The 15,021-nt window shown below is 44.9% G+C and overlaps 1 protein-coding gene across 1 annotated transcript in view; it reads right to left on the reverse strand.

Moving 5' to 3' along the window:
• PRSS16 (serine protease 16) overlaps positions 1-14,728 on the reverse strand; it is a 43,419-nt gene extending 28,691 nt beyond the window's left edge. Inside the window, exons 1-4 of the mRNA XM_029069373.2 lie at positions 14,418-14,728; positions 6,725-6,906; positions 6,082-6,314; positions 2,493-2,628 (exon numbers count right to left, since the gene is read on the reverse strand). Coding sequence (XP_028925206.1) covers positions 2,493-2,628; positions 6,082-6,314; positions 6,725-6,906; positions 14,418-14,597 — 731 coding nt within the window. The 5' untranslated portion in view covers positions 14,598-14,728. The remainder of the gene's footprint in view (positions 1-2,492; positions 2,629-6,081; positions 6,315-6,724; positions 6,907-14,417) is intronic.
• Between the last annotated feature and the right edge of the window lie 293 nt (positions 14,729-15,021).

Raw genomic sequence — 15,021 nt, forward strand, 5'->3', positions numbered from 1 at the left:
AATTGGATTGACACCGTCCCTGTCCCACGTGGGACTCACAGTCTCAGTCCCCATTTTACAGATGAGGTAACTGAGGCACAGAGAAACGCAGTGACTTGCCCAAGGTCGCACAGCAGACAAGTGGCAGAGAAGGGGTTAGAACTCATGATCTTCTGACTTCCAGGCCCGGGCTCTATCCATTTCACAAACTGATCAACTCACTGAAGGGGGCCCTGGAACCACTTCGGTTCTCTGAAACTGATATGCTCACCCACAGTCTTTACTGTCACACGCCCTACTGCCCCCCGATCAAAATCTGCAGACTCCTTTTTATTGACATATATGCTTTCTCTCTACTCGTGCCTTTCATGAATGTGCTAGGGATTGTCAAATGATTTGAGAAATTCAAGACTCCTCCACGGTTTTCTCAATGTTGAGATAGCGGAGAGAGTTTTCATACTTCAGCCATGGCTGGTGGGAAGAGCATGGGTATGGGAAGCCTGAATTCTAGTCCCAGCTCTGCTGTGTGGGAACTTGAGCAGGTCACTTAACCATTCTGAGCCTCAGTCCTTTCAACTGTAAAAATGAAATACCAACTGCCTCTCCCTACCACCTGGGGATGCTGTAGGAAAAACAACAATAATAATAAAAGTAATAATAATAACAACATTTGTTAAGCTCTTACTATTTGCCAAGCACAGTATTAAGAGCTGGGATAGATACAAGATAATCAGGTCGGACATAGTCCCTGTCCCACACTGTGCCAGGTGGGAAATGGGGGAAGGGAGGGCGAGGAGAGAGAAGGCTCACAGTCTAAGGGGATAGGAGGGGCAATGGGTATTTAATCCCCATTTTACAGATGAGAAAAATGAGACCCAGAGAAATTCAGTGACTTGCCCAAGGTTATGGCAGGCAAGCATCAGAGAGGGGATTAGAAACCAGGTGCTCTAATTCTCAGGCTTGTGCTCTTTCCATTATGCCACGCACTGAGAGAAAGGCACTTTGGAAAAGGAAAAATACTTTACAAAACCAAAGAATTTTAGAAGAAGGTTGGACAAAAGCCTGACAACTGAATATTACTTTAGTTGTACTGGACGAAAAGTTCAACTGCTACTGGTCGACTAACATTCAGGAAAATGAACTTCACTGGTCCACAACAATGGAACGCGGACAAACAAAATGACATGGTATTAGCCACCACGAACCTCAACGCTATATAGTAGTAGCCTAACTTTCAAATCTCCGCCTCTTCCCTTTGCAGCAGAGCTACTGTGAGCCCCTGAAAAACTACGTTGACTACAGATGGCACTAAAGAATTCTGGGCCTCTCTGCTGACTCTAATGTAATTGACGAAGACTATATAAATCCATCAGAAGGACCCGTGCAAGGCTCTTCGCCACCGTTTGCAGAATTTACATAGCCGCTGCGGATGTCACCAGGTTGAGCCCTGATCCCCTTCACTGTTACCAAATCACTGCTTTCCCCTCCCAGACCCCTATAAACGCCAGCACCACCCCTAATCCCTGGGAATGGGCAGCAGGAGCCAAAGCCGAGGGAGCCTGGACGGGTAAAAATAAAAATACCGAACATAAAGGAATCTGGTGGCGCATCGAGTTCCGGACTGGCCGGGCCGGCTCAAAACTGGACCAGGCTGTAGAAAATGGGATGAAGGCCATTTTGGATATCTGAGGACTCCAAGCCACACCATTAATAATAATAATAATAATGTTGGTATTTGTTAAGCGCTTACTATGTGCTGAGCACTGTTCTAAGCGCTGGGGCAGACACAGGGGAATCAGGTTGTCCCACGTGGGGCTCACAGTCTTCATCCCCATTTTACAGATGAGGGAACTGAGGCACAGAGAAGTTAAGTGACGTGCCCACAGTCACACAGCTGACAAGTGGCAGAGCTGGGATTCGAACTCATGACCTCTGACTCCAAAGCCCGTGCTCTTTCCACTGAGCCACGCTGCTTCCCCATTCTCAGCTCAACACGAAGCTGGAGGTGAGGTCGGTATGAAAAGAAATCAAAGTGCACTCAGGAGTCTCAGAAACACAATCCAAGAATGTTCCACCTGATCTCAGTGCCTCTGCACTCAGGCTTCAAAGGGGCATTTTCTACTGTCTCCCATGGAATTCCCCTGGGAGAAATGGCCATTCCTCTAACCTGTGGCTCACTGGAACAAAATATATCTTGAATATAATTAATGAAAAGTAACTTTCAATAAAGATAAGATCCCTTTTGGTCAAAATGTTGTTACCTTGATTTGACACTAAGGGCTATTGTTCCCCCTCCTTCTTAGACTGTGAGACCCAGGTGGGGCATGGACTGTATCTTGTATCAATCCAAGTGCTTTAGCTGAATTGTCAAAATGCCTACATCCACAAAAGGAACCACAAAATCACGAATGAGAGTCACTGTTAACAAAAATTCTCTACAATCCCTTGATCTAAAAAAAGAAAAAAAATATTTCCCGTCTCCAGTAATTCCTCACATAAACCAAGTGGCTTACTTGAAATCTTTTGTGATCTTAAAGTAGTTTGCCTTGTACTTCAGCATTTCCACCACGGTGTCTGATGCCTCTCTTACGATTTCTGGGCATTCTCTTCTAAACGTCCTCAGGGATTTCTGAACTACTTCCAGATACTCTGTGAAAAGGGGAAAAAAATAAGATAACTGCTCTGATAACTGATCAAATCAACTGCAGCCTATTAGTCAATCTGTGCCTGTTCAGGAGCAAGGCGACGCACCAGTCAGCACTATCGGTGATGTACGACTGAAATAAATGATGGGCAGGAGTCAGAGAATGTAGTAGAAATTGACCTGGCAGGAAGATGGGTTCAAAGAACAGGTGCTAAAGCGCTCGGGTTTTGATGGTCACCACGCACAAGTGCGAAATCATTTCTCCAAACACATGCATTGCTGGAAGAACATTTCCAAAGTCCCTAACAGCGTTTTATGGAGAAGGCTTAATGGAAACCTGTGCTATAAGGGGAACTGACTGAACTGTCCTCAATGGATGGAGGCAGTCCTTTTTTTGGAGGGACCTTTGGGATCTAGCAGAGACAGCAAGGAGGGTTTGTGGCTGTTAGGGAATGCCACAGGTGGGTGAAGAGTCCACTCATGATGGAGAGGAGGATCTAAGCGAAAATGCCTACATTGCTCACCAGGAACCAGCTTCCAACCTGGCTCTAATAACATGTACAGCAGCAGTGGAATCAGGGGCCAGGAGTCCAATAGTAATAATAATGATATTTAAGTGCTTACTCTGGGCCAAGTAGCGTACTAAGCACTGGGGTACCTATAAGATCATCAGATCAGACACAGTCCCTGCCCGACATGGGGCTTAAGATATATAGGCAAGAAAGATGAGGTCCTCAATTGCCATTTTACAGATGAGGAGACAGGCAACTGAGAAGTTAGGTGACTTGCTCAAGATCACACGGCAGGAAAATGACAGAGCCAGGATTAGAACCTTAACTGATCTCCGGGCTGGGTCTCTTTCCACTAATAATAATAATAATGGCATTTGTTAAGTGCTTACTATGTGCAAAGCACTGTTCTAAGCGCTGGGGGGGATACAAGGTCATCAGGTTGTCCCACATGGGGCTTCCAGTTTTAATCCCCGTTTTACAGATGAGGTAACGGAGGCACAGAGAAGTTCAGAGACTTGCCCAAAGTCACACAGCTGGCAAGCGGCGGAGCCAGGATTGCTTCTCAAAACTAGCAAAGACAAAAGGGTAGTGTGTGAGGAAGGAAAACGTGCCTAATAGTTGGAGGTACAAGATCAATGAAACCCTTCAGGGCTTTCAGTTGTTATGACGACCTCATTAATCTACCTAAACAATGCTAATATCAGTAAACACTTATTGATCACGAAAACTGAGCAACTGAAAAATATGAGATCTTCCCAGGGTACAAAGAAAGTCAATGGCAGAGTAATGATTCTTATTCAGTGTCTTTCGAATGCTGGTTAAGTAGCCAATGAGACAAAAAATCATACCCAAACATTCCCCAAAAAGCAACAAACCACGTCCAGTTGATTTTCCTCATTCAAAAACCGATAGTAAAGGCAGAAATGAGAACTGGAGGAGTCAATCAAAATGAAAGTTTCAGAAAGTCATAAGCAACTTCCTCCAGTAGGCAGCATTGCCTAGTGGAAAGAGCATGGGCCTAAGAGTCAGAGGACCTGGTTTCTAACTCCAACTCTACCACTTGTCTGCTACAGGATCTTGGGCAAGTCACTTTACTTCTCTGGTCTTCCATTTCCTCATCTGTAAAATGGGGATTCAATACCTGCTCTCCCTCCTACTTAGACTACAGGTTCAGGGCCTACATCTTGTATCCACCCCAACCTGCAGTACACAGCAAGTGCTAAACAAAAACCATTACAATAAGGAAGCCTCTCTCAAATTAGGTAAAAAGAGTTTGGAGGTTTGTTGTCTGTTATTTTGTACTCTCCCAAGCGCTTAGTGCTCTTCACACAGTAAGCACTCAATAAATACAATTGAATGAATAACTTACACGTAAACATTTATAGCATTTGATCCCATTACGACAAAGGAGAATTTACGGTTTTCATAGTAAATCACTTCATCATGTGTTCTTCTCTAAAAGAGACAATCCATGATTGATAGGGAAGAAAGCCATGAGGTTTTGCAATAAGTGAGTTTTAAATCGACCAAGAAGAAGGTAGTCTTCCTCTCTCCCCACTTCTGAAGTACACATTCAAGTTATGATTTATCAGTATTTAAGTCAATTCCTTAGTCTTATACTTTACAGAGCAAGCTATTTCTCTTCAGGGCTGAGGTGGCTCGAAAACCTTAGGAACAAAAAATAAATACTCGGTCTGAATGTATTCATATTAATCTTGGCTCTCCCTCTAGACTGTAAACTCTTTGGGGGCAGGGAAAATATCTATCAACTCTGTTGTATTGTCCCAAGCACTTAGGATTGTGCTCTGGACACAGCAAGCCCTCAATAAATACCATTAATTGATGGATTCTTGACCTAGTTATTTCTAGACCAGAGACAACAAATTCATAGCCACCAGTTTCTCCCAATCCATCTCTGAAGACAACCAGAAAACTAATTTTTTTTAAATGGCATTTTTTACTACTACTAACAACAATAATGGTATTTGTTAAGTGCTTACTACGTGCCAGGCATTGTACTAAACGATGGGGTGGATACAAGCCAATCAGATTGGACACAGTCCCTGGCCCTCTTGGGGCTCACAGTCTTAATCCCCTATTTACAGATGAGGTAACTGAGGCACAGAGAAGTGAAGTGACTCGCCCAAGGTCACAGAGTAGACAAGTGGCAGAGCGGGGATGAGAACCCATTACCCTCTGACTCCCAGGTCCGTTCTCTATGCACTATGCCATGCTGCTTCCCATGACGGAGCTTACTGAGCACTTACTATGTATACAGCAGTCAATCAGTCAATCGTATTTGAGCACTTATGGTGTGTAGAGCACTGTACTAAGAGCTTGGTGGCTCAGTGGAAAGAGCCCGGGCTTGGGAGTCAGAGATCATGGGTTCAAATCCCGTCTCTGCCACCTGTCAGCCGTGTAACTGTGGGCAAGTCACTTCACTTCTCTGTGCCTCAGTTACCTCATCTGTAAAATGGGGATTAACTGTGAGCCTCACGTGGGACAACCTGACGACCCTGGATCTACCCCAGTGCTTAGAACAGTGCTCTGCACATAGTAAGCGCTTAACAAATACCAACATCATTATTGTTATTATTACAATATAACGACACATTCCAAGCCCACAGCGCTTGGGACAGCAGCACAGAATTAGCGATCAATCGTATTTATTGAGCGCTGGTTCCCTGCCCGTAACGAGCTTACGATCCCTCCACGGAGCAATTCTGGGAGAAGTGATTGGATCCGTGACTTCCAGAAAGCATTTGTAAGTATCACGGGAGCCTCCCACCACACCACAAAGTAGAGAGCAGTCTATTTCTCATCCCTACCGTCTGTTTATGGAATGTGCTGCTCCAAAAGGGGCCACAACTGTCTCTGCGGGCATTTGCCTAACCACCGAGTCTCAGACTTCCTGTCGCCAGAAGTCGCTGACTGTGGTGTACTCACCAGGAAAGTTCATCACAGCATAGATGGGTGCGCTGGTGGCTACCGCGACATCAACCAAATGAGGATATTTCAAACGAAACCACGCTGCAAGAGATCCTGGATAAGAACCTCCGAAGGCAACCCACTTGTTATCGACCAGGCCTAGCTTCTCTGCCATCACCGTTCGGAAGTGGGCGAGGTCAGCTAAAGCTTGCCGGCTGCTGAGGTAGTGGAGGTTGGAAGTACTCAGATCCCTACAAGGCAAGCGTTAAACAGACCGTTACGGTTGAATGGAATCCCACCTAATGCTCCTTGGTAGGGTGAGAAGAGTATCGTAGCACACATTTTTAAACCAACTGTAGTACATCAGAGCAATCTTTGGTCTTTACTGGGCACTCACTAAATGCAGAGGACCGTTCTAAGCACTTGGGAGAGTAGAATATGACAATTAGTGGACAGTTTACTTTCGCCCTCCAGTTGAAATCGGAGCCTTGGCATACTATTAGACTGTTGAGATCACTTGTTAAACCTGGTCACTACTGCCTCCACATGGTCAGCCACCTTGAGCTGAAAATTCCTTCAGGAACAGCGTCAGACCTTTTTTTTAACCAAAACAAAAGGCCCCTTGTTGGGAACTGAAAACAAAAAACAAAGAAAAACTTACTGGGTGGGATGGCTTTTACCGTAAAACCTGTGTTCCAGCAACAGACACAGAGCTCCCAGTTTTTCCGCATACGTTAGCCAGGTACCGTGATGCATCCAGGCTGGATTGGCAGGGCCCTCTCCTCCAATCATCAAGAACACTGGGCCGCCGGTTTTATAGAATGTATCGTTAATGAAATATTGCTGCGAAGAGAAGGCAAGAAATATTGAGAGATTTTCCTTAGAGATTCTTTTTTGGTTTGGTTTTAATCCCGATTAGACTGTAAGCCCGTCAATGGGCAGGGATTGTCTCTATCTGTTGCCGAATTGTACATTCCAAGCGCTTAGTGCAGTACTCTGCATATAGTAAGCGCTCAATAAATACTATCGAATGAATAAATCTTGTCAAGGGCTCTTTCTCTATATATTCTGCAAACTGAAGGACATATGGATATCTGCAATTAGTACTTGCCCTTGGAGCTGACCACGGACTGTTTATCAGTCAAACATCCTTTCAAAAATAGACACAGCACTGAGTTGAAATCATTGATTCGAACACATCCCCCTAGAGAGTTCATCTTATCAAAGGCCTTTACATACTCAAATTCTTCCGGGCCTGAAGAAATATAAAGTCAAATGTGACAAAGTTAAAAAAAAAAAAAAGGAAAGTAACCAGAATAAGCAATATGGTTATTAGCAACTAAACACTGCTTTTCACTGGTTCCATCTACTATTCTATACTTGGTCTTAAACCAGAAACCTGCCTTCTAAATAGATCGAAGGGTAAGATGAAAATATACTCCAAGACATGCAAAAAGCACATTAAACACAAAGATGCTCCAGGATCCACACAGTTTCTTATGCCACAAGAAAAGCAACTCTAATATTAGAACTGATCTCTGTTAGAATCAGGTTCTAGTAGCTGTCAAAACAAACCAGAGCAGGAGTGAGGTACATCAGGCAAGAAATAAGTAGCTGATGTTACTCCAATTACATATTTTTGTGACGGTCAGTAATATGACTTCACAAATCTAGCCAAAGAATAACTGAATTGCTTTCCAATCAAGACATGAGATCACACTCTAGACCTGTAAACTCATTTTAGGGAACGTTTCTACCACGTTGGTTACATTGTATTCTCCCAAGTGCTTAGTACAGGGCTCTGCACACAGTAATCACTCAATAAATACGATGGATTGACTGATTCCAGGGCATGTTAACGTCAGAGGAATTAATGATTCTTATTTCTTCTGAATGTTGGCCTAACGTATACAACCGCACACAAAATGATTTTCCTACCCCAAGACAGGGAGTAAAGAGAGAAAATAGAATTGGAAGGGGAGTCAATCAAGAAGCAAGTTTTGAGGAGAGACATTTTCTCGATCAATTGTATTTATTAAGCATCTACTGTTTGGATGCTTGGAAAGAGGAAAGCCTTAGTAGACAATTCTTGCCCTCAAGGATCTTACAACGTAACGGGGGGACAGATTCCAAAATGAAGTACATATAGAAGGAAGAAGGAAAAGAAGATTCGTACATGAGTTAGTGCTTAAATAATTGGGTAGTCAGTAAGCTACACATGGAAGTGCTACTGAGCATCGTGAGTACTGAAATGTTTATGTGGCACAGAGTGCTAAACTGGCAATAGGAGACGGCGGCTATTAACAGTGGCTTTGTGAAGAAAGCACAGGCCTGGAGGAGCATCAATGACCTGGGCTTCAATCACAACTCTGCTACTTACTTGCTGTTTGGCCTTGGGCAAATCACTTGCCTTCTCTTTGCCTCAGTTTCCTCATCTGTGAAACCAGGATTCAGTTCTTGTTTTCCTTTTCCCTTAGACTGAGTCCCATGTGGGACAAGGACTATATTTGACCTGATTATCTCATATCCACCCAGCGCTTAATAGAGTGCTTGGCATATAGTAAGCGCTTAACAGATACTTCTTGAAGGAGAAGTGATTTCTGAAGGGGTTTGAAAAGAGAGAGCTGTGGCCCATTCTATTTGAATGAACAGGAAGTACCGGGCAGTTTGGGGAACTTCTAAAGACAATGAGTATGTTATCTGGAGAGCAATTAAGAATAACAATTGCGATATAGTGGAAAACAAGGGCATAAGTAAGAGGGAAGAGACCTGAGGTCCAGTGGTTTGGAATTTCTTCCCCAGTGCACGCATATGTAAAGAGCTATAAGTTTCCAACATTTCCAGCAATAAAGTGAAGATTTTGCAAGGTGCCTATAATGAATTTAATAATTTTACCTAAAATGGATGATCTCTGATTGGCAACAAAGAATATATCTTTAAGTTACATGTAAATTATTTATATTTAACGTCAGCCTGCCCTTCTCATCTGTAAACTCGTTATAGGCAGGGATCATGCCTGCTAATTCTGTTGTACCCTCCCAAGCGCTTAGTACAGTGCTCTGCACATGGTATACACTCAATAAATATCATTAATTAATTGAAGAAGAAATTCGGAAGGATGTGTGGCTTTAAAATCAGTAAACTTTAAAACGACCCAGGGATATTACAACCTATCAAAACATCTAGATACATCTTAATTAAAATATGACCATAAAAATATACCCACTTTGAGAACAAGTGGTAAGATTCCGGGCAAGTTGTTTTTTTAAAAAATATTCCCTGTGCTTTGTTTCAATGTGGGAGGGAAATACAAAATGCAGTGCTAAAGTTAACAAGTTAAAGTTAAGCCATGGCTGGCATAAATAATTAGGGTTTTCGATCTCTACTCTCTCCTGGACAGAGACCTTCAAAACTTATTTTACTTTCAATGTTCTTTCCTGGAGGCAAAAGATTTTCTCCATTGCCGTTTCGCCTGAACAGCATGTTTAAAATTGGACATACGTGGGAATGGAGCTGACGGCCCACTTTCCTCTCATTTCCCTGAGCAGCAAAAGCCAATTTCTGCCTCAATCTGCAAAACGATGGTAATTTTCGGGGATTTTTTTTTTGCCCCCCCTTATAACTCACACCTGGGGAAACGAGAATGACCAGCATGAAATTTAGGGAATTTCCTGGCTCCGAGTTCTTCGGGTCACAATGCTCAGATAAAATAGATAAGAGAAGTCTGACACTTTCAACAACCGGGAATCCGAACCTTCCGAGAGAGAATTAATTCATTCAATAGTATTTATTGAGCGCTTACTATGTGCACAGCACTGTACTAAGCGCTTGGAATGTACAATTCGGCAACAGATAGAGACAATCCCTGCCCAATGACGGACTCACAGAGGACCACGACCTGGACAGTTCAGAGTCAGAGGACTGAAGTGTGCGAAAAAATTTACTTTTCAACCCCAAGGTAAAACGAGAATCCCCCAGCCCACCGATTTTGGGAGAAATGCACCCACCCACCCCCTCTTTTGGAGCCCCTCGCTGCCTGGGGGTGTGGGGCACTAGTGCAAATTCTACACTACGAAGGCTGAATGAAAGTAGGGGCCAGTGGCAAGAGCCCGGGGCTTGAGAGTCAAGAGGACGTGGGTTCCAATCCTGCCCCCGCCGCTTATAATAATAATTATGGCACTTGTTAAGCGCTTATTCATTCAATCGTATTTACTGAGCGCTTAGTGTGCGCAGAACACTGTACTGACCGCTTGGAAAGTACAATTCGCAGCGTGGCTCGGTGGAAAGAGCACGGGCTGGGGAGTCAGAGGGTGTGGGTTCTACTCCCGGCTCTGCCACCTGTCAGCTGTGTGACTCTGGGCAAGTCACTTCACTTCTCTGTGCCTCGCTTACCTCCTCTATGAAATGAGGACTAAGACGGTGAGCCCCACGTGGGGCAACCTGATAACCTTGTAGCTACCCCAGCGCTTAGAACAGTGCTTGGCACATAGTAAGCGCTTAACAAATGCCATCATTATTGTTATTCTATCTACCCCAGGGCTTGGCACATAGTAAGTGCTTAACAAACCCCATCATTATTATTAGTATTCTTTCTACCCCGGTGCTTGGCACATAGGAAGCACTTGACAAATGCCATTATTATTATTATTATTATTATTGTTCTATCCACCCCGGTGCTTGTCACATAGGAAGCACTTAACAAATCCCATCATCATCATCATTATTATTGTTAATGTATCTACCCCAGTGCTTGGCAGAGTAAGCGCTTAACAAATCCCATCATTATTATTATTGTTATTCCATCTACCCCGGTGCTTGGCACATAGTAAGCGCTTAACAAATGCCATCATCATTATTATTCAATCTTCCCCAGTGCTTGGCAAATAGTAAGCGCTTGACAGATGCCATCATCATTATTATTATTGTTACTGTATCTACCCCGGTGCTTGGCACATAGTAAGCGCTTAACAAATGCCATCATCATTATTATTCAATCTTCCCCAGTGCTTGGCAAATAGTAAGCGCTTGACAGATGCCATCATCATTATTATTATTGTTACTGTATCTACCCCGGTGCTTGACACATAGTAGGCGCTTAACAAACCCATCATTACTATTATTGTTATTCTATCTACCCCGGTGCTTTGGCACATAGTAAGTGCTTAAATGCCATCATCCTCATTATTATTATTATTCAATCTACCCCAGTCCTTGGTACATAATAAGCGCTTAACAAATGCCATCATCATCATTATTATTATTATTGTATCTGCCCCAGTGCTTGGCACATAGTAAGCGCTTAACAAATGCCATCATCACCATTATTATTATTGTTATTGTATCTACCCCAGTGATCGGCACATAATAAGCGCTTAACAAATGCCATCATCATCATTATTGATGATGATTATTGATGATGATTATTACTATTACTGTATCTACTCCTGTGCTTGGCACACAGTAAGCCCTTAACAAATGCCATCATCATTATTATTATTATTGTTCTATCTACCCCAGTGCTTGGCACATAGTAAGCGCTTGACAAATGCCATCATCCTTATTCAACCTACGTCGGTGCTTGACACACAGTAAGCGCTTGACAAATGCCATCATCATTATTATTATTGTTATTCTATCTACCCCAGTGCTTGGCACATAGTAAGTGCTTAACAAATACCATCATTATTATTATCATTCAACCTACCCCAGTGCTTGGTACATAACGAGAGCTTAAATGTCATCATTATTATTGTTCTATCTACCCCAGTGCTTGGCACATAGTAAGCACTTGACAAATGCCATCATCATTAATATTATTGTTATTCTATCTACCCCAGTGCTTGGCACATAGTAAGTGCTTAAATACCAGCATTATTATTATTCAACCTACCCCAGCGCTTGGTACATAGTAAGCGCTTAAATGCCATCACTATTATTCTATCTACCCCAGTGCTTGGCACATAGTAAGCGCGTGACAAATGCCATCATTATTATTATTATTGTTATTCTATCTACCCCAGTGCTTGGCACATAGTGTTTAAATACCAGCATTATTATTATTATTCAACCTACCCCAGCGCTTGGTACATAGTAAGCGCTTAAATGCCATCACTATTATTCTATCTACCCCAGTGCTTGGCACATAGTAAGCGCTTGACAAATGCCATCATTATTATTATTATTGTTATTCTATCTACCCCAGTGCTTGGCACATAGTGTTTAAATACCAGCATTATTATTATTATTCAACCTACCCCAGCGCTTGGTACATAGTAAGCGCTTAAATGCCATCACTACTATTCTATCTACCCCAGTGCTTGGCACATAGTAAGCACTTGACAATGCCATCATCATTATTATTATTATTCAATCTACCCCAGATTATTGTATCTCCCCCAGGGCTTGGCACACAGTAAGCGCTTGACTAAAAAGGGTCATAAAGAGGGGTGGCATCCACGGCCCCGGACTGCGAGCCCGTCATTGGGCAGGGACGGTCTCTATCTGTGGCCGAATTGTCTATTCCAAGCGCTCAGTCCAGTGCTCTGCACATCGTACAGAGAAGCAGCATGGCTCAGTGGAAAGAGCCCGGGCTTGGGAGTCAGAGGTCAGGGGTTCGTATCCCGGCTCTGTCCCTTGTCAGCTGTGTGACTGTGGGCAAATCACTTCACTTCTCTGCGCCTCAGTTCCCTCATCTGTCAAATGGGGATGAAGACCGGGAGCCTCACATGGGACAACCTGATGACCCTGTCTCTCCCCCAGCGCTTAGGACAGTGCTCTGCATATAGTAAGCACTTAACAAAGACCAACTTTATTATTATTAACTTCTCTGGGCCTCAGTTCCCTCATCTGTCAAATGGGGATGAAGACTGGGAGCCTCACGTGGGACCACCTGATGACCCTGTCTCTCCCCCGGCACTTAGAACAGTGCTCTGCACATAGTAAGTGCTTAACAAAGACCAACTTTATTATTATTAAACTTCTCTGAGCCTCAGTTCCCTCATCTGTAAAATGGGGATGAAGCCTGCGAGCCTCACGTGGGACAAACTGATTCCCCTGTCTCTCCCCCAGTGCTTAGAACAGTGCTCTGCACATAGTAAGCACTTAACAAAAGACCAACATTATTATTATTATTGTTGTTAACTTCTCTGTGCCTCAGTGACCTCATCTGTCAAATGGGGATGAAGCCTGTGAGCCTCATGTGGGACCACCTGATGACCCTGGATCTCCCCCAGCGCTTAGAACAGTGCTCGGCACATAGTAAGCGCTTAACAAGGACCAACATTATTATTACTTCTCTGTGCCTCCGTTCCCTCATCTGTCAAATGGGGATGAAGACTGAGCCTCACGTGGGACAACCTGATCACCCTGGATCTCCTCCAGTGCTTTGAACAGTGCTGTGCACATAGTAAGTGGTTAACAAATACCAACATTATCATTACTAACTTCTCTGTGCCTCAGTGACCTCATCTGTCAAATGGGGATGAAGACTGCGAGCCTCACGTGGGACAACCTGATTCCCCTGTCTCTCCCCCAGTGCTTAGAAGAGAGCTCTGCACATAGTAAGCGCTTAACAAAGATCAACATTATTATTATTATTATTGTTAACTTCTCTGTGTTTCAGTGACTTCATCTGTCAAATGGAGATGAAGCCTGCGCGCCTCACGTGGGACAACCTGATGCCCCTGGATCTCCCTCAGTGCTTAGAACAGTGCTCTGCACATAGTAAGCACTTAAAGACCAACAGAATTATTATTATTATTAACTTCTCTGGGCCTCAGTGACCTCATCTGTCCAATGGGGATGAAGCCTGCGAGCCTCACGTGGGACCACCTGATGCCCCTTGATCTCCCTCAGTGCTTAGAACAGTGCTCTGCACATAGTAAGCACTTAAAGACCAACATTATTAACTTCTCTGGGCCTCAGTGACCTCATCTGTCCAATGGGGATGAAGCCTGCGAGCCTCACGTGGGACCACCTGAGGCCCCTGGATCTCCCTCAGCGCTTAGAACAGTGCTCTGCACATAGTAAGCACTTACCAAAGACCAACCTAATTATTATTAGTATTAACTTCTCTGTGCCTCCGTGATCTCATCTGTCAAATGGGGATGAAGTCTGCGAGCCTCACGTGGGACCACCTGAGGCCCCTGGATCTCCCTCAGCGCTTGGAAGAGTGCTGTGCTCACAGGAAGCGCTTAACAAAGACCAACATAATTATGATTATCGAAAGCGCTCAGTGAAGCAGGCGGGAATGAAGGCGGTGTGGAGAGGTGAGGTGAGGTGGGCCCCCGCCGAGGCCTGGGCGGGCCCAGGGGAGCGGCTTCCCGCCCCGCCGCCATCTTTGCCCCGCCCTTTACCTGCTCCCACACTCGTCCCTCCGCCCCGTTAAAGTGGTCCAGCCTCTGGCGGAACCAGCGCTCGCTGGGCCCCGCGCTAAGGGGAGCGGGGAAGACCCTGAAGCGCTTGGAGAAGAGACTCGAGGCGCGGGGGCAGGAGGCCGCCAACAACGACAGCAGCAGCAGCGGCGGGGGGACCATGGCGGCGGGCCTCAGGGCCGCGGGCCTCACGGCGCCGCTCCGCCCCCTCCGGGGATCCTGTCAGGAGCGGGGCGGGAGAGGGGGCGAGCCCGCGGGACATGGAGGGGCAGCCAAGGCGGCGGGGAAAGGGGGAAAGGGGGAAATGACCGTCTGAGGAAAAAAAAAAAAAATGGCGGATGGAAGGGGGAAGAAGAGGGAGAAGCGGAAGTCCCGCCCCCCGGCCCCCCTCCCGGCCGTTCAACGGCTCCTCCGGCGCTCTCATTGGTGGACGCGCCTGTCAATCAGGCCTCGCCCCAGCTGGGCCTGGCTTGGAGCCTCCCCCCCCCCCCGCCATGATTCTAATAATAATAACAATGTTGGTATTTGTTAAGCGCTTACTATGTGCAGAGCACTGTTCTAAGCGCTGGGTACCCCCTAGCGTTTA

This window comes from Ornithorhynchus anatinus, chromosome 7, assembly GCF_004115215.2.
Source record: "Ornithorhynchus anatinus isolate Pmale09 chromosome 7, mOrnAna1.pri.v4, whole genome shotgun sequence".
Taxonomy (NCBI): domain Eukaryota; kingdom Metazoa; phylum Chordata; class Mammalia; order Monotremata; family Ornithorhynchidae; genus Ornithorhynchus; species Ornithorhynchus anatinus.